The 26,836-nt window shown below is 49.3% G+C and overlaps 1 protein-coding gene across 1 annotated transcript in view; it reads left to right on the top strand.

Moving 5' to 3' along the window:
* The window catches only part of XKR6 (XK related 6), a 320,456-nt gene that overhangs the window by 283,908 nt on the left and 9,712 nt on the right, over positions 1-26,836 (top strand). Inside the window, exon 2 of the mRNA XM_043565173.1 lies at positions 10,975-11,171. Within this exon, the coding sequence (XP_043421108.1) occupies positions 10,975-11,171 (197 nt within the window). The remainder of the gene's footprint in view (positions 1-10,974; positions 11,172-26,836) is intronic.

Here is a 26,836-nt window from a genome sequence, read left to right as displayed (position 1 = left end):
CGGAGGGGCCAGCTGTGGCCACCACACAGGCCTGGTTGCTGGTGGCCGAGGCGGCCGTGGCTCTGGGGGGGTCACAGCCCTGGACGGGCTTTGGGGGCTGAGTGCTGCTGTGGCGTTAGCCCAGACTCGCCTCTGGGCTTCAGGGCCCTTCCGGGTGAGCCAAGACCCTGTCAGTTGGGGTGGTCTTCAGCCTACTGGCCTCTCCAGCCTCCTCACCTCAGGGAGCACAGGAGCAACCAGGTAGCATGGCCACACAGATGGTGGGCTCTGAGGGTCAGAGGTGGGGACTCAGGCCCAGCCCTGCTCCCTCATTCAGTCAGCAGATGGTCTCCTCCCGTGTACTAGGTGCTGTGCCGGGGGGCTGGGGACACAATTTTGTTGCAAAGCTGGGTTCTCTCCTGGGCTTAGGGTCCCACAGGAGTGACAGGTCTTTTTGTTTTTAATTAATTAATTAATTAATTTTTATTTTTTTTTATTTTTTATTTATTTATTTTTAATTTCTTTTAATGTTTATTTTTGAGAGAGACAGAGAGAGAGTATGAGAGGCAGAGAGGCAGAGAGAGGAGACACAGAGCCCGAAGCAGGCTCCAGGCTCTGAGTTGTCAGCACAGAGCCCGATGCGGGGCTCAAACTCACGGACCATGAGATCATGACCTGAGCTGAAGTCGGACGCTTAATGGACTGAGCCACCCAGGCACCCTTAATTAATTAATTTTTAAATGTACATCCAAGTTAGTTAGCATATAGTGCAATAATGAATTCAGGAGTAGATTTAATTGATTTATCCCCTAGTGACAGGTCTTAACTACCACTCCCACACATACCCAGCAGCTGCATGGTCACTGTACAAAGAAAGGTTCACAGGCTCTGAGGGCACACACGGGGGCAGCAGACCCTGGCTGGTGACACCAGCAAGTTCCATACTCAGCTTCCCCATCTCCAGAGGCGGGTAATAATGCCTGCCTCACGCAGTTGGGGAGGGGGTGTGGTTAAATGAGATGATGCAGGTAGCATCTCAGGCCTGGGGAACGTTGAGTGAGTGGCTATTACAGTTCCTCTGACTTTTTGTGTTGTTGTTATACTATCCCCTGTTGCTGCCTCCATGTACCAACCCTGCAGACAATTCTGCAGTTTGGGACTTACAGAGCAATTAACAGCCTTTTGCAGTGAAGGGCTGAGGCTATGTTTGGGGGAGCAAGGGTGAGTGGAGGGGTGTTTAGGGAGAGGAGTGAGGTAAGAAGGGCCAGAAAGGCAGGATACTGTCCGGCTGGTGGGGGGAGGCTTTAGGCAGGGAGGGCAGACACAGGAGAGGGTAAAAAGAGAACAGGGCCTGGAGAGAGGGGCCCCTCGTATCATGAAGGCAAAGAGGAATGGCCCCCTCCTTGGGCTCTTCCCCATTGAGGTCTGCCTCCCTGCTGGAGCCACTGAGCCTCTACCATGCTTGGTGTCTGAGGAGCCTGGTCTGGTGGCCTAGCCCTGTGGCCTCCTGGCAGCTTGGCAGCCAGGCCCAGGGCTGTGTCCTCGCACGACCTCAGCCTTGGCATGTCATTTGTACTGAGCCAATTGCATGCTGGTGCAGGGCCCAGGAGGACAGCCCATGTGCTGGCTGAAGGGAAGAAGCTGCCCTTCCCGTGGCTTGGTTGGAGAGGATCAGGGAGCCTGCCCCCCCCCCCCCCCCCCAGCTAGGGAAAGTGGGGATTTGCTGGCCTGGGATAGGTTCATCAGCTCATGGCTGGGGAAAATGTTATGGTCTCTGTGTATAAGTCTTGTACGTTCGGGGTACAAGCAGTGTTACTGCTGTGAACCAAAATGCACTCCTTGAGGTGGCACACCAGTGGCTGCTTAGCCCCTGGGAGCCCCATGGGGAGGGCAGGAGCTGTGTTGTGTGCTTTTGTTTCAGCTCTGCCACCAGACTGCGTCTGCAGATGCCCGTGAGGCAAGACAGTCGAAACTCACCGCCACTCTCCAACCCTGCCAGGTAGAACCTGGCCAGCTCTCCCCACCTGGCCTCCTCCTACACCTGTGTGTTGTAGGTGAAATGCAGGGTCTGCTGTAGCCTCCACCTGGCATATGCCCAGCAGATTTCTAGTGGCTTCCTGGGGTCACAGCCCTTCCCTGACTCGCATAAGAGCCTTGGAGGCAGAGCCTTATCACAGTGACACCAGCTGGCCCTGAGCCTGGAGACTTGCACACAGAGGAGGAAGGCAGGCCTAGGGGTTTGGTACGTGCAGTTGGAGCCCTGTCCGTGTGTCCACAAGACCCGTTTGTACTTCCTGTTTCAGTATGCCACCCTCGTCTTATAAGGGTCTTTTTTTACCTTCCTAAGGGAAGTTTCAGGGACCGAGGCCAGATGGAGGCCTGAGGCACCATCTGAGGTGACCATCACTCCCTGGGTGGAATGTAAGATCCCACGAATTGGGTTCCTGAAGAAGCCAGGTGCTAGGTGAGTTGTGAGAGCTGGGCATGCTAACACCGCCCTGCCTGGGTCCACTACCTAAGTAGATGGTAAGGCCCCTGGCCTCCCCCCAGCAGCTCCCTCAGCAGCTCATTTGTCCCCAGGGCCTCTGGGGAAGGCCTGTGGGGCCAGCTCTGCCTTAAATCCTTATAGCTCCTACACACTTAGCCCCTACCCAGGCTCAGGGCAGCCCCTGGGGGGTGAGTCCATGCCCCCCCACCCCTGGCCATTTCTCCTCCTACCCAGGGGTCCATCAGCAGAGTCTTGTCCTCAGTGGCCAGGTGCTGAGGGCCAAGCCCAGAGAAGGTGAGGCAGGAAGCCTTCTTGTATCTCCTTTGCTTGAGTTCTTCCTACCCTTCTTCTCATGAGTAGGCAATTCTGAGAGTTCTGCACATATTCTGGAGACAAGTTCTCCCTCGTCTTCATCAGATATGTGACTTGCAAATATTTTCTCCCATTCCATAGCTTGTGTTTTTATTCTCCTTATGTCATTCACAGAGCAAACACTTTTAATTTTGATGAAATCCAATGCATCGATTGTTTTCTTTTATGGATCATGTTTTTGCTGCCCTATGTAAGAGCTCTTTGCTAATGCAAGGTCACAAAGATTTTCTTTTGAAAGTTTTCTAGTTTTACATTTCAATCTCTGATACATTTTAAGTTAGTTGTTTGCATGGGAAAGATTAATTGTGCCCACATCATTTGTTGAAAAGACTACTTCTCTTCATTAAATTATCTTTGCACCTTCAAACAAACATCAGTTGCCCACATATGTATGGGTCTGTTTCTGGACTTTTGTCTGCCCCATTGATCCATTTCTCTGTCCTTGCCAACAACACCCTGTCTTTTTTTTTTTTTTAACATTTATTTATTTTTGAGACAGAGAGAGACAGAGCATGAATGGGGGGAGGGCCAGAGAGAGAGGGAGACACAGAATCTGAAGCAGGCTCCAGACTCTGAGCTGTCGGCACAGAGCCTGATGCGGGGCTTGAACTCACGGACCGTGAGATCGTGACCTGAGCGAAGTTGGACGCTCAACCGACTGAGCCACCCAGGCGCCCCAACAACACCCTGTCTTAATTACTGTAGTGTTATAGTGAGTTCCAAAATCCGGCACTGTGAGCTCTTTAAATTTATTTTCCCCTCCCCCCCCAATTGTGTTGGCTCTTCTGGTTCCTTTGCCTTTCCATATCAATTTTAGAATCTGCTTGTCTATATCTGCAAAAAATCCCTGCTGGGATCTGTATTGAAATCATGTTAAATCTATACATTAATTTGAAGAAAATTGTCATTGTGTCATCACTATATTGAGTCTTTCAACCCATGAACATGGTGTATATCTCTCTATCATTTAGATTTTCTTTGGCTCTTTTTTATTAGTGTTGTAGCTTCAGTATACAAACCTTGCATATTTTATTAGGCTTATTCCTAAGTATTTCAATTTTTGGAGCCAATGTAAGTGATATATATTATATTTATATATTTATGTACCACTTTTTTTCTTTTAAAAAAATTTTTTTTTATGTTTATTTATTTCTGAGACAGAGAGAGACAGAGCATGAGAGGGGGAGGAGCAGAGAGAGAGGGAGACCCAGAATTGGAAGTAGGCTCCAGGTTCCGAGCTGTCAGCACAGAGCCTGACGCGGGGCTCGAACTCACAAACTGTGAGATCATGACCTGAGCCGAAGTCGGTCACTCAACCGACTGAGCCACCCAGGCGTCCCTACCACTTTTTTTTTTTTTTCCGAGAGAGTGTGTGAGTAGGGGAGGAGCTGAGGGAAAGATTTGAAAGAAAGTCTTAAGCAGGCTCCATGCCCAGTTGCAAAGCCCAACTCAAGGATCGATCCCATAACCCTAGGATCATGGCATGAGCTGAAATCAAGAGTCAGATGCTCAACCAACTGAGCCACCCAGGTGCCCTTAAGTGGTATATATTTTTTAAATTTCAAATTTCGATTTCCAATTGTTAATTAGTAGTCCATAGAAATATACTGAATTTCTATATGCTGACCTTGTATCATGAGACTTTGCTAAACTTCCTAATTAGTTCTGTGAACTTTTTTGTATATTCCTTGGGGTTTTCAATCTAGACAATCGTGTCGTTTTCAAATGGGGACAACTTGACTTCCTTCTTTGCAATCTGTATATACTTTATTTCTTTTTCTTGACTTATTGCACTGACTGGGACTTCTAATATGATGCTGAGTAGAAGTGATAAGAGTAGACATCACTGCCTTGCTCCTGATCTTAAGAGGAAAGAATTCAACTTTTATTATTTAGTGTGACATTAAGTGTGGGTTTTGAAGGTGTCCCTCATCTATCAGGTTAAGGAAGTTCTCTTTTATTTCTAGATCATTGAGAATTTCTTCTTTTTTTAAAAATCATGAATTGATGCTGAATTTTGTCAAATGCCTTTTATCTGCATTAATTAATTAATTAATGTGTGTTTTGTCTTATTAATATCTTTGATTACAGGGATTGATTTTTGCATATAGAAGCAGCCTTACTTTCTCAAGATAAACCCAGTTGGCTCTAGTGTATCATTCTTACTATATATTACTGGAATTGATTTGCTAATATTTTGTTGAGGATTTTTGCATTTGCGTTTATGAAAGGTATTGTCTGTAGTTTTATTTGGTTATACAGTGTTTGTCTGGCTTTGATATCAGAGTAATGCTGACCTCATAAAATGAATGAGAAAGTGTTCTTTCCTCTTGCATTTTTTGGGAAAAAAAGGGTAGAATGTGTGCTATTTCTACCCTAAATGTTTGGTAGGCTTTATTTTTCTTAAAAAGGATTGTCAAGTTTCAGGCCCCACAAAATCATTTGGGGCTTCGAGGGTGGGTTGTTCTTTGAAAATACGGTTTCTGAGAATGTCACCAGAAGCAGCATGTGACTGTAGGCCCAGAGAGCAAACCTGTTCAGCCTCCTGCCTCTTGTAGAAGTCACTGTTTTCTCATCCTAGCCAGTTTTAGGCAGAGCTACAGCTAACTCCTAGTGAGGCAACATAGTTTGGGTAAGACCGTCTTCGATTTGCCTGAACTATGACTGGCTGTGTGCCTGGGGGGGGATCACCCCACCTCTCTGAGACTCAGATGTGCCAGATGGGAAAGAGAAGGTAACAAAGTATCTTCCCTCAAAGGGCTGGTGAAAAGGTGAGAATATGCTCAGAGAACTAGAAAGTTCTTCTGGAGGCAGATATGTGGAGCTTTGAACAATTCCATGGTTTACAAAGTAAGAGGAAGAAACAGAGCTGGGATAACCAGCGTGTGCTGAAGGAAGGACAGGAGGGGAGCACCTCGGGAGGCAGGAATAGCTGCCCTCTGGGCCATCTGGTCTCCCAGGTAGTCTCACACACATTTGAGGCTTCTGCGACTCCCCGAGGGGGCATGTTTGCCTGCATTTATTTACTCAACATATCCTGAGATCCTACTCTAGCCCAGGCATTTGAAAGATGTGGAAACTGAGGCCCAAAGAGGTTAGGAGATGCTCTCCCCAAGGTAACACAGCCAGTGAAAGAACTGGAAGAGAGCCCAGGTGGTCTGCTTTTCCACCGTAGTGAGGGGAACGAGTTGGACTAAGTTCAGAAGGAAAGAGGCAGACGGTCTGTCCCTGATCAGCACGTGGGTGGGAGCTAAGAGCACTGGTCCTGGAGCCAGACTGCCGGCTTGACGCCCTGCTCGACCACTTACCCAGCTGGGCAAACGGCAGAACAGAACCTCACTGCTGCAGCTTGCCATCTGCAAAATGAGGCTCATACTGCATCTACCTCATAAGGTTGTTGTGAGGGTTAAACGAATTAAATGAATTCATAGGTACAAAATGCTGAGTACAGTGCCCGGCACATGAGTGTTACACAGACATCGGGTATTATTATTTATGAAGATGCTAGGGCACACTTCAGTTTCTCTGAAGCCACTCGGTTAAGAAAGGATAAAGTTGTGAAAATGTTGGCGGAAGCTTGAGGTCCTCATCTGCCCTCTGCGGTGGTGAATGGCACAAGCTCTGCCTTGGGACAGACTTGCCCAAGGCCATGCAGGTCCTTCAGACTGTAGACCAAATCCGCCCAGCTCTATGAGCCCTCGCTCTATCATGACACACTTCCTCCCTGCTTTTAGACCCAAGCATTTCATGATCTGATGTTCTTGGGAGAGAGATAGCATGACAGGTGCCATCAGATGTGGAAACAAATCCGGGAAGAGACTTGGATGTCTTCTATCCTGAGCTAGTGTCCAGGGGATGGTGAGCTTTTGGAAGCTGCCAGGCAAGTTGGGGGCGGAAGGTGGCGGGGATGAGGGTTTGGAGGAGCAGCAGCCCTCCTTGTGGGGATTTGGCACATCTGGCCCTGCTCTGGGCCTCACCTGCGCTACCTGCACCCCAATGCTACTGCATGGAAGGGTGCAGGCCTTAGGAGGCTGCCTGCTGGGAATGAGATCACCTCGCAGAGCAGCGTTTCCCCCGTCGCTTAGGGTCTGGCGCCACCTTGTGGCCACAGGCCAAAGCTGTCTTCGCACAGGGGCTGGAGCCTTAGCAGAGGCAGCTAACTTGGACGGCCCCAGAGGTCACCTAGACCCCCTCTGGATTTTACAGGTACCCTCAGTTGCCTCTCGGGGACCCAGAGACTCAAGACAGAGGAGAAGGGTCCAGGAGCCAGAAGGTGTGGAATAGGTAGAAGGCACTCGATTGGGAAATCCTGAACTGGATTCCGTGACGCAGCTCCCATTACAGGGGGTTGAGGCTGTGTGAGCTGGTGTCTCAGGAGGCATGATTTCCAGATTTGGTTTTGGACTTGATCCTGGTGCACTCTGGGCTGCCAGCATCTGTTTGCTCATCAACATAGTGGGAGAGGCTCTGGTTTTGCCCACTCCCACCCTTGTTTCTTCCCATCCCTTGCGATGTTCTCCCAGAAGAAAATTCAAGGCTGCTTTCTCTGGCATACATTATTAGCTGAGTCAGCATATCCTGGGCTCATTGCCTTCCATTTCCATGGGCATGATGGGGCACAGGGGCCTGTGGCTTGGGGAAAATGGAGATGGGGGCACACATCAAGTGCTCCTTTTGCCCTAGCAGGACAGAGCTAGGTGAATCTGAGTGTTGACGTGACCCTGCCCTGGGACTGGAACGCGTAGGCTTGGCTCTGCCATTTAATCATTCCTCCACCTTGTGAGGCTGGGAGAAGCAGAGTCTGTGGTCTGAGTGTACCCCTGAGAGAGTATAAATTTGTGATCTGGTCCCTGTGAGAGACTCCCTGTGAGAGTCTGTGGCCTATGGATTGTGTGTTATAGCTGGCACATGTGGGTAGAGCTCAGATTTGAGTCATGGAGGCCACATCTGACCTGTGAGACCCAAGGCACCAAGGCTTCACTAGGTACATGGCCATTCTGGGTGCTGTGTGGAGTTTCTAGACTCATAGCCCTGACCTCAGCCAGTGCACCTTTGTCCTCCACTGCTCTGCCTTCCCAGGCCACCATCAGATCCGACCAATTTGACCCTTTCCTCCACCCTTGCTCCTCAACCCCTCCCAGACTACTTGTGACCATATCTCTTTACAGAAAACCCTCCCCTGCCCAAATATATCTTTGCCATGACTTCTTGAAGTTGGTCTTCTCCTTCAGGCCCAAAATTGTGACACTGCTTTCCTCTCCTTCCTCTCTCTCTCTTTGTGTTCCCTCTCACATCTCTCTCTTTCTCTCTTTCTGTATTTCTTCTCTGTGTGTATGTGCTTTTCTGTCTCTGTATCTCTCTGGGTCTCTCTGGCTCTGTGTCTCTGTGTCTCTGTCTGTCTTTCTCTCTCTCTCTCTCTCTCTCTCTCTCTCTCTCTCTGTGTGTCTCCCTGTCTCACTCTCTGTCTCTTTGTCTCTCTCTCAGTGACCCCGTAGCTTTACAACAATGTCCCTGACCTTTTCCAAGCCTCCCGCCTCATCCCTTGATTTTGGGAAAATGACTCATGGGCCATACCACAGATAGTAAGTGCCAGAATCTGTAACAGAACCAGAATTTGATGCTTTACTTCACTTGAGCCTCAGTTTTTCCCATGAGTTAAATGACAATAACCAGACCTACCCCACGAGGCATGGCAGGGACTCCAGCAGATGGCTGGCCTTCCGCACGTGCCCTTCTCACACCGGCCCCACCCCAGCGCCTTCCTGCCTTTCAGTCCTCACCCCCAGGCTTCCCCGCTTTAGTCTTCAGCAGGACTGTTGCTCTGCTCACTGTGGGGAGCGCATCGGGAGGGAAATAAGGTGTCCATCCCAGCTTCCCAGGGTGGGTCTCTTCAGAGATACCATCACCCAAAGGCTCTTAGGAATCTAGAAAGGCAGACATAGTATTACTCATCTGGTGTGGGATGGGTGCCCCTTGTTGCCAGCGTGTTTGTTGTAGGTCACACCAATGGTTCAGTGGGGCTGCTTTGTGTCCCAATGCACAGTTTAGGGGACCCTGGAGCCTTTGTTCATTGAGGAGTCCAGTACATGGCTAATGCTCAGGAGGGAGACCCACCATTTTGGAATCAGAGAGGAGCATCACTTTATAGTTTTAAACTATTTTATAGATGCATGCTTTTGCATCTTTGCTTCTAAAATGTGAGCTTCTGTAACATCGATATAAAGTCTTGAATGCCCCGCTCTTCCCATTGCTCCGGGGAAATTCAGAGCCCCTCTTAGTGACTGGCTTTATGAAGCTCTTCATGAATTTGCTGCACATGTGGGCATGGACTACCTTCACAGTATTGTGACAGTGTTGTCCCACCAGGACGCCTCAGCCTTGCAGGACAGGAGTCCTTCTACAGGACAGTCTTCCTTCTACATCCATAGGCACTGAGGCAACGGTGTGAACAAAACACAAGCTCCCGTGCTCCAGGAGAGACAGAAAAGACACAAGAAAGGAGTGGAGAGAGAGTGGGAGGTGGGGCTGGAGGGGCAGGCAGGGCCCCATGAGCCATGCGAGGCTTTTGGATCTAAGCATTCTAAGCATTATGGGAAGCCATGGGAGGGTTGGAAGAAGCTTGGGGATGACTGATTGCACTTATGATTTTCAAAAAGCACCTTGGCTGCCGTGTGAAGAAAGGGTTGTTCTGGGGCAAGAGTGGACCCCAGGAGACCAGTTACGGGGCTTCTGCTTCAATTCAGGCAAGAGGGGTGATGGCAGAGACCAGGCTGGGGGTGGTGATTGGGGCAGAGAGAAGACACTGCCTGGTAGCCCCAAGTAGGACCTGACAGTGCTTGAAGACAACAGGGACTATGGATTGTGTCAACCATGCTCTCTCAATCCCTATGATGCAGGCTAGTGTTTTAAAGGGCACAGTGATATGCATTCCCAGGGAACAATCAAGGTCACACATGTGCTTCTGTCTGTTGGCTGTGGCCCTTGGTTTATGGTTCATGTTCTTGATCTTAACTGGGCCTGCAAAACCGTGCTTCCTGAACCTCACTCTTGCCCTGGCCCTACTGGCCTCTCTGGCCCGGGCTCAGCCTCAGAGACCGCTGGATGACTTAGATGTATCTTTAATCCGCCCCTTGACTGTGGTTTAAAGACAGCTTCCTAAAGTTCAGGTATAAGTGAGGCACGGGGGACGCAGGATGCATGTCCACCACACACATTATCTCCTTGATCTCCCCGCCAGCCCTGTGATGCTATGATTCTTTTCCCCATGTTAGAGAAGGGTAACAAGGACACAGAGTTGGAGTAATTAGTCCAAGATCCCACAATTAACAAATGACAGAGTCCACATTTGAATCCAGAGCCCATGCTCTCCCCCTACACCCACTTTCTTTGCTGATGGAGCAGGGTCAGTACAGGGTCAGAATGACTGTGTCTTGTGTCACCCTTGGACAAAGGCTCCATTGCAGCTTTCGTGGCTCCCTAGCGTAGAGCTCAAACTTTGGTGTCCGGCAGTCTGGGGCCAGCTCCCATTCGGTTCACCATCCATCTATGCAGCCTGTACAGGTGTGGTGCAGCGGTTCCCCATGTGTCTTACATAGGAATTACACCTGCGGGTCACCTGGGACCCTGGAACCATGCGGCCAGCCAGCCAGTGGTACTTCGTAGGAGCCTCACAAATGCTAACTCCTTCCCTTCCTCACCCAGAGAGGGTGCAGGGCTGTGCAGAAGAGGTGAATATCTGCTGGAATGTTCCCCCGGGGTTTTTGAACGTGAGAAAGGTCATGCGTCCTCTGAGCTCACCTATGATGCTTCACTGGCTGGCCCCGGGAGATCATCTGGTCCCACTCTTTCATTCTCATTTTTTTTTTTTTTTGATGAGCAAACCAAGACCAGGAAGGGGAGAACTTGTTTACGACCTCTTCCCTGGCCTGTCCCCCTCCACTCCCAATCCCTTCACTCCAAAGCCTTAGCACCTTGTCTGTGGTCTGGAAAAAACCCTGGTCCAAGCATTTGGAAAACTTCACAGCAAAGGAGGGGACATAGGCACAGGCAAGCCTTGGTTTTGGGGAATGGCATGACCCTTCTGCATTCCCTGCTCCCACCCACTCTCTGTGTGTTCTGTCCTGTTCTCTCGGCAGGTATATCCGCACCATGTACCTGGGGATTCAGAGCCAGCGGCAGAAGGAACACCAGCGACGCTTCTACTGGGCTATGATGTATGAATATGCAGACGTCAACATGTTGCGCCTCCTTGAGACCTTCCTGGAGAGCGCCCCCCAACTGGTGCTACAGCTCTGCATAATGATCCAGAAGAACAGCGCCGAGACGCTGCCCTGTGAGTGTCCCACACCCACCCCCCACGGAAGGCTGGGGGAATGACCTGGGCTGGGACAGGGCTCTGCCCTCTGTCTGGGGACCACTTGGTGACTGCCACCTGCACACTCAGTGCCTGGCACATCCTGTGGGCATTGCCCATCCTGATCCCCGAGTCTCCACCTTGCCCAGGCCCCCATGTGATGCTGACCCAGCCCACACCAAAAGCACATGAGTGGCACAGATATTCCCCATACACCCATGTGCCAGCTGCCCTACCTGCTCAAGACCTTATGTTCTCATGAACAGAGCAGAGCCAGGGGCTCAAATGTCCCTGGGAGCAGCAGAACAGAGGGGCTCTGTGTCTCCCAATATGGGAGGAGTGCCTCCTTTTCTTTGGTGCTGGCCTGAGCCGAAGTGTTTGCACATACACAGGATGGGGGAGTCGGCCTAAGACTAAATCACAATAGGCAACACCAGCGATTTTAGACATTTGTAAGCTGTGGTGCTACTGCTTGAAATCAAAGTTTATGTAGCAGCCCCATTTTAAAACATGCTCAAATAGCTCTACTTTAGTTGGATAGGGATGGGGATCCAGAGCCAGGCGCACCCCACCCACCTCCCTCATGTCCCCTGTGGCCCCAGATGGTCTTCAAGGAGCCCCAGAAGCCCCCAGAGCCCAGCGGGATAGCACTGATATCTGCAGCAGTGGGAAGTCTCTAGGCACCTCCTGGTTGCCTGAGAAGCCCTTCTGAGGTTAGACTTTGTTGGCCAAGGCAACACCAGGTCACCGATGGTCAGACAGACTGCAAGCAGCATGGCTGTGTCTCAGAGCATGTTTCAGGGGAACTGGAGCTCCAGTAGGTCTAGGATGAGGAGGGGCTGAAGATCCCATCATGTGTGGGACACTGGAAATGTCTAGTTTGAGGAAGACTTGGGATGCAAGAATCCCAACATTTGAAGGGGAATGAATGGCCACCCTAAAGGGATGGAGGGAGCTATAGGGAGAGTGTTACTGATGCAACATGTGGCAGATATTTCAAACAGCAGGAGATGTTCAGTGGTGGAAAGAGTGTCTCAACAGGTAGTGAGTTTCCTGACACTAGAATATTCAAGCAGAAATGTTGCTGAGAAGACTCAGCCCAGAGGTTCCTGACTCCACACCCTCCCACCTTACACCTTGTGGTCTGTCAAGAGCAGCCAAGCTCTGGCCTTCGTGAAACAGCTTTGCCTCCTGACTTTTTCCAGACTGGCCAGTCCTTGGGAATGTCCAGTTCCCTGGTCACTTGTGCGGAAAAGGAGTTTAATCTTCCAAGGCCAGCCAGAGAACATTGAGCTGTTCAGCTTGTGAACTCATTCCTGACATTTAGAGCCCAAGCACCTAGTTCTGAGCCCAACTGCACTGCCAACAGACACCCCCAACCCTATGGGAGCTTGGCTCCCTGATGAAGCCTCCTACCCACCCCAAATCAGCATAACCCCAGCTGGAAGTGCCCCCAAGGGAAAGAGGCCTCAGGGCAGATCCCTCTGTCCCACAGAGCACTGGCTGCAGTCTTGTGAATCCCTCACAGAGGCAAGGAGAAGGGGGAATGTGGGAAACTTTGGGGGGCAGTGCCCACTGTTAGGAGGAGGCACCACCCAGCCCCTGGGCATCAGCTGTTTGGAGCCGGGGTCCAGTGGAGTTTGCAGCACCAGTGACCTGTCCTGGAGAAGAGCTGGAAGGAGCTAAATAGACGTCTAGCTCCACTGGGGCATCTGGACACTGAGCAGGAAGCCATGGTAAGGGAGGCAGGGCTGGTAGTCCGTCTGGCCTGCCCCTTCTCTTTTGGATAGACTCCCATTCATATGCACACACACTGCCACTGGCATCGGAAAAAACTAGGAAACATGGAGACCTTGTCTTCAGGGTGCCCGCGGAGCCAGGCCATCTGCTTAGGCAATGATCTGGTGTGACTGCCCACGCCAAGGCCCCGGGAGCCCCTGCTTCTCTGAGCCTTGGAGAAAAGTGTGCATCATTTAGAGAGCGCCATTTGTTTCAGGACCAAGAGAACCACTCAGGGGTTGATTCTGGAAGAACACCAGTGTCACAGGGTCTGATGTGCACAGCCTTGCTCTGCAAGTCTTGAGGCAGTCCTCATGGAACCCTGATTATGGGCTGAGGTGCCCAGTGATAGGCACAGTGACCCTGCCTTCTCTCTGGAGCTCCCATACCCAGACTGCCCTCCATCCATGGGCTGTACCTCCCCAGATCAGGGCAACATGCTCCAGGGGACAGATTTGCTGGGGGACTGGGGAAGGCCTCTTTCTCTCCCATCCAATTCCTCCTTTTTCCAACTCTGTTGACGAGACCCCAATCTAAACCGTCCTTTGCTGTTTCGGTTGTTCAGATCTCCTCCCAACCCCCAGAATCACCAGGGAAGCAAAGTTATCCTTCTTGCACCCTTCGCCACATCCAGGCACCGCAAATAGATGGGACAGGTGGCAGGGTGATGTAGGGGGTGAGTTCCTGATAGGACATTCATCCCAGACCAAGATCCTGGTCACCACTTATACCCTGGTATGATTTTGGACCTTGCCTTTCACCTTATCAAGGCCTCCTTTCCTGTTTGGTGTAATGAAGGAGGTGACAGCACTACCTAATATTTAGGGAGGATGCAATAATGTAATGCATGTAGATCATTTTGTAAGCTGTCAAGCTCCAAGGGCACCTAAGGGTGTGTGTTTGTCATTTCCAGAGCCTGGTGGTGAGTGGCATGGGCAAGATCCTAGGGAGATCTCCACCCCACCCCTTTTGGCTCTGTGGGTCATCCCTGTCCCAGCCTCCTTGCTGAGACTGCCCTTTCTATGATAGCTGCTCATATCATAAACACAGAGAAGCTGATGTGAAATCCCTGGAGAAGAAACTCAAGGGGCAGTAGATGTTGCTCCCTAAGAGCCCTCTTGATGTAGGAGTCCCATGGGGCCAAGTCCGTGAAGACCAAGGGGCTGCTTAGTTGTGCTGCCATAAGCAGGCACCCTGGGAGAGGAGCTGGAGTGACAAGGGTCAGGCTGCTGTGGGGCTTTTGCCCTAGGGAAGCTGTCCCTGGCTTTTTCTCCCACACACCCCTCTTTTAGAGTGAGCAGCTCACTCAGAGGTCAGGCAAGCATTCCCCCACATTTGTTTGGTATGTGGAATAGGTGTTTCTCCAAACAAGCTTTCGTGGTTAAATACATTTGGGAACTGCTGGGCTAAACAAAGGTCAGTGGCAATCTTTGCTGTTGGAATGTGATTTCTCAAGACAAGGATGGGGTCTGTAGCATAGCTGGATTGATGGGAAGGAAGGAAACCTGCCCTCACTGAGCACAGACTGCAAGGGGCTTGGCATTTCCCTCTTACTTAACTTGTAAAACATCTGCTCATCACTGGACCATTTTGTTTGGAAATAGATGCCTTCCTTCTTTTTTCCCATAAAAAGCTGTATGAAATGTACACACATTAAAGAAAGTCTGTTACCCTGGGAGGGACATGGTGACATGGAATCTTCCAGCCATGTGACTGCTTAGAGCATGGCAGCATAGAAAGATGCGGGTGACTCCCATGCTGATATCTGATAGCTGTTTGATCTGTGGAGAGTTACTGAGTCTTTCTGTTCCTGAGCTTTCCTGTTTCTTAAATGGGGATAATATTAGTACCTACCACAAAAAGTTGTTATGAGCATTTGATGACATGACCAATATCATGCCAGGTACAACACCTGGCCATTTTGTTGGTGGTGGGAGAACTTTCATTGTAGATACACTTCCTGAATTGGACTACAAGCTGTACTGGTGGGATCCATGGCTAATTGGCCTTGCTTTGTGGGCTTTGATGACATAGCTGCCCATTTTCACTGTTAATACTAGTAAATGGTTAGGAAGACCGTTGCCACTGCCACTTTATTTTTTTAATGTTTATTTTATTGTATTTTGAGAAAGAGAGAGAGACAGAGAGAGTCGGGGAAGGGCAGAGAAAGAGGGAGAAAGAGAATCCCAGGCAGGCTCCACGCTGTCAGCACGGAGCCTAATGCAGGGCTTGAACTCATGAACCGTGAGATCATGACCTGAGCTGAAACCAAGAGTCAGACGCTTAACCAACTGAGTCACCCAGGTGCCCCACCACTATCACTTTAATATGCGAGTTCTCCACTGATCTTGCCAAATGCCAACCTTTCCCAACCTTTCCCATCTCTCCACCTTGTGGCCCTCACTTATTGCTGGGTTAACCCTGTGATATTCAGCCTGCAAGATGGATTGTATCCAATTTCCCCAGAAGACCACATTCAAGTGAAAAATATGGTAATAATAAGCAATCATACAAATATTATGCTGAAGTCACTTGAGCATCTCAGCAGGGTTTCCTTAAATCTGATGTTTGGAAAGTTTGAGTAAAGATAAAAACAAAGATTATTCTGATATGTCATCTACATTGGTGGTGACATTGTAGTGTCTGCTGAAAGCTTTGCCAGTATTCTAGGTAGGGCCAGGGTTTGGAAAGCAGTTGGCGGGGCAGGAAAAGTGAGACAGAGTGTCAATACCACCATCCACCACTTATTGCCTTTATGGCCTGGGGCAAATTCATTTCCTACCTGGGCCTCTTGCTCCGTAAAATGTGAATAGAAGCTACCTTTGGGGTGTCGTAAAGGTCTAATGAGCTGCACATACACTCCTACAGCTCCTTGCTTGCCATGTGGTGGGCACTTGATATGATCCACCATTCCACAAAAATGCGTCAGGTCAACTGCGATACTATGTGCTGAGGGGCAGCAGGGAACAGAACCGACACAGACCCTCTCCTCACGAAAGTCTTATTTTTCTGAGCAGACAGAACAAAAACAATGGGACCGATGACACATGTTAAGTGCTTTGAAGCAAACAAACCTGGTGCTGAGACCACAGATAATGTGGTGAGGGGTGGAGAGAGCTTACTTTGGGCAGGAGTGTCAGGGAAAGCCTCTCCAGGGATCTGATGTTTAGGCTGAGTATAAGCAAAGAGAAGGAGCCACCTGTGGGAAGAACAGAAATAACCTCCCAGGCAGTGGAAAGAGCATATACAAAGGCCCTGAGTAGGAAAAGCCTGGCTTGTTCCAGCAAGTGAAGGACCCAGCATAGCTGAGGTTGGTGGGGCAGGGGGAGGAAAGTGATATCAGGGGAGGATGGAGAAGTCAGAGGCCTGATCAAGCAGGGTCTGCAGGGCCCCACAAGCAGTTTGGGCTGATACCAAGTATACTAGGAAGGGTTACATAGGAAAGCTGTAGGATTGGACCTGCATTTAAAGAAGATCTCCTTTTCTGCTGTTCAGGGAGGAAGCAAGAGCTGAGCTAAGAGATCCAGGGATGAAATTATGGGGTAGAGAGCATTTGGGAAATGATACCAAGTGCACGAACTTGAGGGCTGTTCTGGAGGTCAAACCAATAAGACTTAGTAGAACTGGTGTAGGCAGTGATAGACGGAAGAGGTGGTGATTTCTCACTGGATATGTAGAGATGGAAGAGACCTTATGGGGGAACAGGTTTGGGGGACTGGATCAAGAATTAGCAGCTCTATCACTTTTCCTTCTGGGTTTTTCTGATCCTTCCATGTAAACATTGGCAGGGGTCAGGGGTGAGCCCCTTGCACCCACATAGCACCTGAGCCTGCCTTTTTTGGTTAAGCACACACGGAGGAGTTATCCTATAAGTAGGGCTTTGCTGACCACTTTTTCCCGGCAACACACCAGCACTCTTTGTCAGGTACCTGCCACAGGCCAGGTGCCGTGTTGGCAATGGGCTTGCAAACACACCTACCCTTCAGGAGTTTATGGTCTGGTGCAGCACATTTCAAATTCTGTGATAGGTGCATATACAGAGGAAGGATATATTGCTGTTTCTGGGGGCATGAGAGAGGAGGTAACATTTGGTCTAGATCTCGATGGATGCACAGGAGCTTGCCTGAAAGAGAAGTTTGGGGGCTCTTATGGACAGGGGAACCATAGGCACCAAGAAATGGACACCTGGGAGAGCAAAACGTAGATATGGAGCGAGTGGTCCCGGGCACCTAGAGCATAGGGTATATTGCATCAAGCTGCCGGGGGGAGGGGGAGGCGCTGTGGTAGGGTAGTGATGAGGATGATGCTAGCAATGCTGGTTAAGACTTTTGGGGAGCTCCACTGTGTGCCAGAGGCTAGTTTAAGAGGTTTACATGGGTTAACCCATTAAACTCCCATGGCAGTCCAATGAGTGGATACTTTTGATTGCTCCCATTTTATAAGTGATGAAACTGAGGTCCAGAGACTTTAAGTAACAGCACGAGGCAGCCACAAGGCTTGTAAACAATAGAGCTGGATCTTTACCTAGGTGGTTGGGCTCTAATGCCTGTGTCCTTAGCAAGGATGGCTGTGTCTGAGTCTTAAAGAGACAGACTTACATGGGTTCTTGGGAAAGCGGTTACTGATACAGGGAGGGAGCACGGGCTGATATGCACTGCGGACCAATCAGCTCCAGCGTGTATGTATGTGTGCATGCCCACATGTGTGTTTATGTATCTTAGACGCAATTATACTGACAAGGGCAAAAGATGATGCTTCTGCTTCTTGCCCCCGAAATCTCTGCTCAGAGGTTGGCATCTTGAAAATGTTCTCAATCTTCCAGAGCATTTTGTGTACGCCTTCTCTACTAGGCATGCAGGGCAAAGACTTGCTGTCTCACTATGGAGCTAAGCTTGGCCCGACCAAGGGGTGAGGGAATGGGTCCAAGACCCAAGACCTTCACAGCTCCCCAGACACCTATTAGCAAGAAAGATACACTGGCCTTTCTTTGAGGTTAGTTTCTATTTTGACCCTGGAGACCAGGAGAGCTTGGCCAGACACAAATGGGTGGCATACCCAATTAGAGAGAGATTTACTATTAAAACCCAGTGCCCCTCATGTCTGTATGGTGCATGTTCCTTCTGTCTTCTTAAATCCATCTGGGAACCCTTAGAGAAAATCCCAGGCACCTCCAGATACCCTTTGAGCTATGTGTGTCCCCCTCAACTCTCTAATTCAGCTAGGGGGCAAGACTGGAAGTTCCTGGATGGGACCAGAGGCTCAAGATAGCCACAAGGGCTTAAGCTAGGGCTGGAACTTGAAGGTGGAGCCCACCTCTGACCACAGAACAGAGCTAGCTGGCACAGCGCAGAACAGTCCTGCTCGGGGGGCACACACAGGGGGTGCGCTTCTCCTGAGGGCAACAGCTTCTCTCAGAGAGGATCAAAGCAGAGTTGACTTGTTCTCACAGGTGACAATCCACCACGCAAAACCTTGCAGGGGTTCCAGGACCCCTGTGAGTGGAGGTCAGGCAAATGCTGGCAGAGGGTACACATAAAGGTATGTCTGGTGTGAAAAGACTTGAATCTCACGACTTCAGTTTCCAAAGGGATTTAGAGCAATGGAATCTTTAGAACTGAAGAGGTTGACTAGGCCATCTAACCCACCATCCTTGTTTAACATATGGAAAGCCGAAGCACAGAGAGGTAAGTAAGCTGCCTGAGGTCACTCAGCAAGGAAGCCTCCCAAAAAAGTCTCCTTTTCTTGCCACACTGGGCCTATGGTTGAGATGGTAGCATGGCATCTATAGGATGTAGTTCAAATACCAAGCCTCACCCAGGTAGTTCTTCCCACCCCGCACCTAACCATCAATAACCATGATATCCCGGCCCAGAGTTATATAAAAACAAGCATCTTTACTAAGACAAGGAAGTATGAGAAAATATATACTAAACCCTGTCTTTAGACACTGGTTTTGTTTTAAACAAATGCTGAGTTCTAAGATCCAATTAGGGCCTTTTCTTTTTGTCTCTTTGGTGTTAACCTCCATAATAGTCTTCTTTCTTAACTTCCCTGCTGGCTCCTCTTACATCAAAGCCTGTCTAGTGACTTGTACTTTAGCTTCTCATTTATTTCTTTTTCTAGCAAGAGCCCTGACTGCATCCCAGAGATTCACAAAGGCAAGTGTTCATTCCCGTTTCTCTGCTCCTTTTGAGCTAAACTGTCTGTGCCTTTGTCTGCAGCTGCTAGTTCCCCAAACTCTTCCTCCTTTCCTGACTGAGGACGAAATGCATCCCAGAGGAAACTTCTCCAGCATCAATCTCCCTGGTCAGCTTTCCCTTCCTTGTGAGGGACCAAGCCACCTGGTTCGGGCTCTCAGGTGAGGGGAAAGCCCAGAGGGCTGCTTCTTAGCTGTCAGATGGCTTAAACAGCCCTCTCACCTCCTCCCACAATGGGAAATTTCCATGTCCCTCTTCCTGGTAGGTTTCTTTTTACTTATTTGAAAAAAATGCATTCTGGTCTCTTTCCAGTCCTATTCATATGGACATTAGCTGTCACTCTCTATGTCTGGGACACAAAAGTTAATTCCTTGATCTTTTAGGATTCTGGTTAAAATTAGGTGAAGTGGCAACCCAAAAAGTGATGGCAATCTGGTTGTGTGGCCTGAAGATGATGGATCGACACCAGAGTTATGAATTTCACACTCCATTTTCTCATTACCAAGAAGTAAAACTTGCTGTTAAAACAACCAGCCCACTGCATCAAACAAATCACATAATGAATTGCCTTTCCCAGAGTCATAGGGAACTTCCATGCCCCTCATCCCTTACTAGTGAATAGAGCCCTTTGCCCTAGCTCATTCATGTGCTGAGCTGGAGTTGCCCATCTCTAAGAGATAGTCCCAGGGTTTCAGACCAAGTTGGTACAGAGGTCTTCCAGCCTTTGATGGCAATTTCCAGGCCTCTTATCACACATCCGTGTCTTAGCAGGGAGTAGATAAAGAAAGGAAAGGATGCACAATATCCCCTGTTGACTCGCATCTCCTGGCTGTCTTGTATCTTCATCTATAAGTGATATGAAGAGAGGCACACAGGTATGACTGCCTTTTCTGGCCAGAACACGAACTCAGCCTCTCCCAGTTTCCCCACAGTGGCCTCTCTGCAGCTGTATCCTGTGCTGCTTTTGAGGAGACACCCTCCTTCTCTCCTATGCAACATCTACTTGGTGTCTGCGCACAGGGTTCCCTGACCAGCCAACTCCAGAGCACGGTCCTGCTTCAGTGACCAATGGCTCCTTGTTAAACAGCACATTAAAACCTTACTCTCTCAAACAGAATTTGCAAGCATTTTAAGCAGAGACCTAAACCCTTTCAGTGCACAATCCACCTTGAATCTGACTACAGTTCTGAGGCCCTGGCTGAGATTGCCCCTAACAACTGGCAAGAGAAGGACAGAGGCAGAGTTCTTTTCTCCCCCCGCCCTCTTTTTTAATTGTAGTAGGAACACTATATGTGAAATCCAGCCTCTTAAATTCAAATTTTTAAGTGCAAAAGAAAATGTAGTACATGCATACAAAAGAGACTTCTTAAAGCAGCAGAAAAATATATGAGAAAGGCAAACTAAATTGATTTCATTAGAGTTGCCACAAATGAAATTGCAATTGGCCATCTGGAAATGCTTGTGTGTCAAATGCTGAAACGCAGAAGGACTCAAGGTAGGCTTCTTCAGCGCTCACTGGCTGACCAGTACAATCTCAGAGGGGAAGGCTCTAAGGGATGCAGATTCAGAAGCCTGAGCTGTAACTATAATTGGGCCATTTATTCATTTAATCAATAACTATTAAACACCTACAATGTGCCAAGCACGGTTCTAGGACCTAGGGACCGATATAGCCATAAACAAAAGAGATTGAAAGCCCTGCCCTCACAAAGCTTACACTGCTGGTAGAGAGAGGCAAACAGCGAACAAAACAAGTATTTTATTTTCTATATTAGAAAATGATAGGCACTAAGGGAGAAGATGTCACAGAGAGATGGGAGGGGAGCAGAGCTGTGGGCAGTTTTCATTGAGGCGGCTGGGGAAGGTTCCCTGGAGAAGGTGACTCCAGAGCAAAAATGTGAGGATAGGAGGGATCCAGCCCCACAGGCTTTGGAGGCAAGTGTGCCAGGAAGAGGAAACAGCCAAGGGCAAAAGGGCTTGAGCTAAGAGGGTGCCTCCAGTGTTCGGCCGAGATAGGTCTCTTGGCTGCTTCTGTATCTTACCCTTGCCCAGAGGTCTTGCCAGCAGAACTTCTCCTTATTCTTTATTAGAAAATGCCTAAATAGGGGCACCTGGGTGGCCCAGTTGCTTAAGCATCTGACTCTTGATCTTGGCTCAGGTCATGACCTCACAGTTTGTGAGTTCAAGCCCCGTGTCAGGCTCTGAGCTAACAGTGCAGAGCCAGCTTGGGATTCTCTCTCTGCCCCCCCCCACCTCTCTCTCTGCCCCTCCTGTGTGTACTTTCTCTCTTTCTCAAATAAATAAATAAATAAATAAATAAGCAAGCAAACAAACAAAGGAAAAAATATTTAAATAGCTTTACTGACATACAGTTTACATAGCATACAATTCACCCACTTGAAGTGTACAATTCACTGACTTTAGTATATTCACAGAGTTGTCACCACCACTCCGATTCATCTGAGAACATGTCCATTGCCCCACAAAGACACTACACCCCTCTTAGAGCTTCCCCCCTGTAAGTTCTTCCCCCGGCTTCCCTGCATAGGGAAAAGGCTCACCTTAGGTGGTGTGTCTGATTGGGAGAATATGAGGGATCCCAGGCAAATCCCTGCAACGTCATCTTCTCTGGACCTGGCTAGTGCTACTGTGGGTAAGGGCAGGAGGGACTCCCAAAGACCCTTTCAGCCCCGGTAGCATTTGACTCTAAGGAAGGGAAAAGTGAAACTAGGGCAGTAGCGGTCTTTAATTAAGCTTGACATTCACATTAGAGACAATCACGAACTCTAGGCCTCGAGGGAACTTGGGGCTCCAGGAAAAGACAGCAGTAAAGTGATCTTCAAAAGATCTTTTGTATCCCTTAAGATTTCCAAGGAAAGAAAGCTCATGAGTTTCACAAGCAGTGCCCTTCCGTGTCACACATCTGTCACCACCAGGGAGGGGGCAGGATGGCAGAGACCCCGAGAAGGAAATCCCTGGGGGTGACCCCCATCAGCTGTTCCACTTACTGTGTGGTTATGAGCGAATCACCCTCTCTGAGCCTCAACTTTTTCATCTGTAAGATTTACCCCCAACTGGACCCAGTTGGAGGTGCGAGTCAGGATATCAGGAGGAGTTCTAGGCTGTGGCATTCACTCTAAGGCCAACCTGAGATAAAGATGGGTCTAAAGCTGAGCAGAGGAGAGCTGAGTCCTCTTTTAATTCTAGGCCTTCTTGTGCATTCAGACATCATGCATCCCAGGCCGCCAGACCCTGGAGTTGAGGAGCCTACCGGTTGGAAAATCTGCCCACCTGTGACAACATGGGGGCCCCGTCATTTCCTTTACACTTCACCCTTCACCAGTGACAGCCTGGCACGTTGAGTCCTCTTCTGATGGTCCACATGGTGGTCTCCTGACCCGGTCGCTTGCAAGACAAGGTGCTGCTCCTGTTTTGCACTGTAGAAAGCTCCTGGTGTGGACCTCATAGGCCTGGCATCACACACCTGCTCTGCACATAGGAACCATACATCCTTTCCAACAAGGCCTTTATCTCTTTGAGCCTCGGGGTTCTCATCTGTAAAGCACAACTCATAGCTCCTGCCCCAGGGGGGTTTTGTCAGGAGGAAGTGAAATTCATCTGTTCTTGGCACAGAAGAAGCACTCTGACAATGGCGGCTAGTATTTCTACCGCCTACCGTGGAAGGCACACATTGCTGCCATCCTCAGCACCTAAGGCTCCGATTGGACCACATCATTTTACCTGGAAGGTTTTTCTCATCCAGGACCACTGACCACAGAGAATTTGAGCTAAGGGGCCAGGACCACTCCCGAGTCAGCCCTGCACAGGCACACACCCACCTCGCCTGCTCAGCAGTCCTGCGTCCCTCTGCAAAACTGCCCACCTGAGCTGTCATGGAACTAAAGAGTATCTGAGAGCCACCTGGTAAGGAGCCCCTTACCCCTCCTGAGCTTCTGTCACAGCTCTGTCCAGTTAATCAAGGCCTGTCATCTTCAGGGCCTCAGTGGCCTCAGGTAAAGGAACCCAAGACCATTTTGGCTGACAGAATTTCCAGGGCTTTGACAGCTATCTTATCCCACGCCATGGGAGATAGGATCCACCCCGATTCTCCACCTTTTAAAAAGATGTTATCAGCTTAGGGGCTGCTGGGTGGCTCAGTCAGTTAAGCGTCCGACTTCAGCTCAGGTCACGATCCTGGGGTGGTTGGATCAGGCTGTGTCGGGCTCTGTGCTGAGCTTGGAGTCTGCTTGGGATTCTCTCTGCCTCTCTCCTCTTCCCCTCTCCCCCACTCAAGCGCGTGCCCTCTCTCTCTCTCTCAAACAAAAACAAAAACAAAAACAAACTTAATAAGAGCTAATGTACGTGAGGCATTTTACAATTCCCAAAGCACTTTTCCATTTGTCAGGCTATGTCAGATGAACAGCAGCTCCAGGAAGTAGGCCTTACTGCCATGCCTTCTGAGCCCTGAGGTTCAGCATTGTTGACAGGACTACCATGTAGGCACATCTTTGATACTACAGAATATGCAATATTCAATATGCATATTCAATATGTGCATATACACTATATATATATGTATGTTTTTTTTCTATTTATAGATACATGAATATATAGTATAGTATGCACACATATCAAAGATGTGCCTATATGTTTTATATTCATAACTTATCGAATACTCCAAATCCACATTTTTACCCATGGTTCACAAACAATATGCTAAGCCCAGATCTGTTTGTACCAGTGCTCATGTCCTTTCCAGGGCATCTCACAACCTGGGTTAAAATGCACTCATTCTGGGAGCATCAGGGGAATGAGCCTCGTTGGCCATTTTCTCTTCAATGAGAAGGGACTTACTGGAACTTTCTAGTGACGGCAGATGGCCTTCTTCACTGTGTGCTCCAGGCCAGCCAGCATCCAGGCATCTGTGAGTCCTGCGCCACACCAGCTGAGTGGCTGACATTTGTTCTAGAATCCCTAAAGTTTGTCTTTCTCCAGCTGGCTGTGAAGATAGTGTTTTGATAGCGCTGAGAGCATCTTAGAGAGAAGAGACAAGCAAAGCAGAGGGCTGGCTCTAGCTTTCCTTCTGCTGTGTCCTTTAAATATCAGTGCTTGACCTTGAAGCTCCTTGAGGGGCATGCTGCTACCTTGCTATGTCCACCATGTTCCCAGAGTGGCTATGAGCTTATGGTGTGCTGCTCAGAAGAGACTCATCACACAGATATCAGACTGATGCTGTTCTCATGGCCTCTCCCGATGTCATTGTGTCTGTATCCCATGGACCTCTTCCAGGATAGTCACTTCTAGTCTAGAAAGTTTCAATCTCCAGCTACTAGACACACCCAGGTTCACAGTTTGGTTTTTGACTTACTGAGAATATTGAGGAAATAGGAAATACCCTATCACAGGGCTTCTCAGCCTCAGCAGTACTATATCTGGGGCCCAGCAAGTCTTCATGGTGTGTTGGGGGGCCGTCCTATGCATTGTAGAATATTTAGCAGCACCCCTGACCCCTGCCCACTAAATGCTGGTAGCACTCATACCCAGAGTTGTGACATTGCCACGTATCCCTGGTTGGGGGTGGGGGCAAAATCACCCCCGTTGCGGACTTTGCTCTGCTGTTAAATGGATGATTATGGGCTGAATGCGGCCCCCTCTGGATTGGTTGGTTTACATGGAAGGGCACCAGTTGTTTGCTATGCACAGGAGTCAGCAGGGCCCCAGACATTGAAGCATGAGAATAAAAGGACATGCTTAATGCAGAAATTTCAGGCAAATCCTTTTACGTCTCTGAGCCTTGGTGGCCTCGTCGGTAAAATGGAGCACCAGTAGACATTTCACGAGAGTATTGTCAGGGTTAAATGAAGTACCACATGCAAAGTATGTGGCATAATGCCTAATACATGGGAAACGTTCAATAGATGTTCGTTTCCTTTTCATCAGTCTTTTCTCCCCTCAAGGATTTCTTCCTGAAGGATGAAGGGATACATGTTGGCTCCCAGGGAATTTTCCTTTCCCACATCTAGGGCTAGAGGTGGGCACTTGTGATGGCTGGTGGGGTGAGAAGCCCCTTTCCCTATGGGCCCTCTTAGAAATCAGAGGATACTGTGGGCTGTTTTATGAGAAAAATACCCACACAATTTTGCACATAGTTTCAGAAGCAGTAGACAAAATAGCTGCCCTGCCCTTGGAACATATGGGCAAAACAGGGAGGGGAGGCACCTAGGTGGTTCAGCCGGTTGAGCATCTGATTTTGGCCCAGGGGGTGATCTCTCAGTTTGTGAGTTCGAGCCCCACATGGGGCTCACTGCTGTCAGCTCTGAGCCAGTTCTGGACCCTCCACCTCCCTCTCTCTCTGCCCCTGTCCTACTTGTGCTCTCTCTCAAAAATAAATACACATAAAAAAGAGGAAGTAAGAGTAAGAGATAAAGTCTATCAAGGTGGTGGGGGAAATGCTAAGGTAGAAAATAAAGCATGGAAGGAGGCACTGGCGGGGCAGTGTGCGGGGGGAGCTGCAGTTTCCAGTGTGGTGGTCAAGGATGGCCCCGCTGAGAAGCTGATCTTTGAGTCAAGGGCTCCATGAGGCACTTGGATATCTGCGGGAATGGCATTTCAGGCAGGGGAAGAGCAAGTGTGTGCGCCCTGAGTTGGGGGTATGCCAGGAGCACATCTGGGGCCAAGGGAGTGTGAGGAGCTGTGGGAGGTGACCCCCTAGGGAGAACAAGTAGCTGTCTCAAGTAGGGCCTTGCATGAAGGCCTGATGCCGTGAAAGGAACTTAGATTTGCACCCACTGGAGAAGGGAATTACTGAAGGGCACAGAAGAGAACTGACAGGTTACACTTGTAACTCCCAGGCCGTATCATGTAGGGCCCTGAAGGTCTTTTAAAGGACCTACCATGGCATTAACACCAAACAAGATGGCGTGTCAGTCCAGATAGGCTAGCCATGCTGCGGTGGAGGATACCCCAACAATTCCGGTGGCTTAAAATGTTGATTCATTTCCTGCTTGTTGCAGTACGTCTATCACAGGTCGTGGGTGGAGCAGCCTGTTTTTGGAGCATGGGAGAGCCTGGCTTCCTACCTGGAAGTGACACCCATACTTCTGCTCATGTTTCCCTGGTCAGAGCAGCCACAGGCGGGAACCGGAGCTGAGCAGGGCAAGAATGCATATCCTCCCATGGGAAAGGTGCTGAAAATAAGGCACCATGACTGCCTATCGTGCCTGGAGGGCCATGCAGAGGGGCATACTTTAGCTTAGTCACTTTGGCTGCATAATGAAGAGATTTCTGGGACGAGAGCAGGTACAAGGAAATGAGTTTGGAGGCCATGCCAACATAGAATAGAGATGTCACTGCTTCTGCACATACTGGGACACTCAGACAAGGCCTTCCAGGGGTGAGTCCTCAGTTTGGCAAGCCCACAAACTTGACTTTGTGCTCACAGAGATGATCAGAGAGCTGCCACACAGTAACCAAACTGATAAGAAATTGATGTATAAATCTGAACGCTTGTTCATTAATCTGTGGGTATGGATGAGGAGACATACCTATCCCGGTGTTTAAAAAAGGAATCTGGAGGGGCGCCTGGGTGGCGCAGTCGGTTAAGTGTCCGACTTCAGCCAGGTCACGATCTCGCGGTCCGTGAGTTCGAGCCCCGCGTCAGGCTCTGGG

The sequence above is a fragment of the Prionailurus bengalensis genome, chromosome B1 (assembly GCF_016509475.1).
Source record: "Prionailurus bengalensis isolate Pbe53 chromosome B1, Fcat_Pben_1.1_paternal_pri, whole genome shotgun sequence".
Lineage (NCBI taxonomy): Eukaryota > Metazoa > Chordata > Mammalia > Carnivora > Felidae > Prionailurus > Prionailurus bengalensis.
This window is presented reverse-complemented; position numbering and strand designations above follow the sequence as displayed.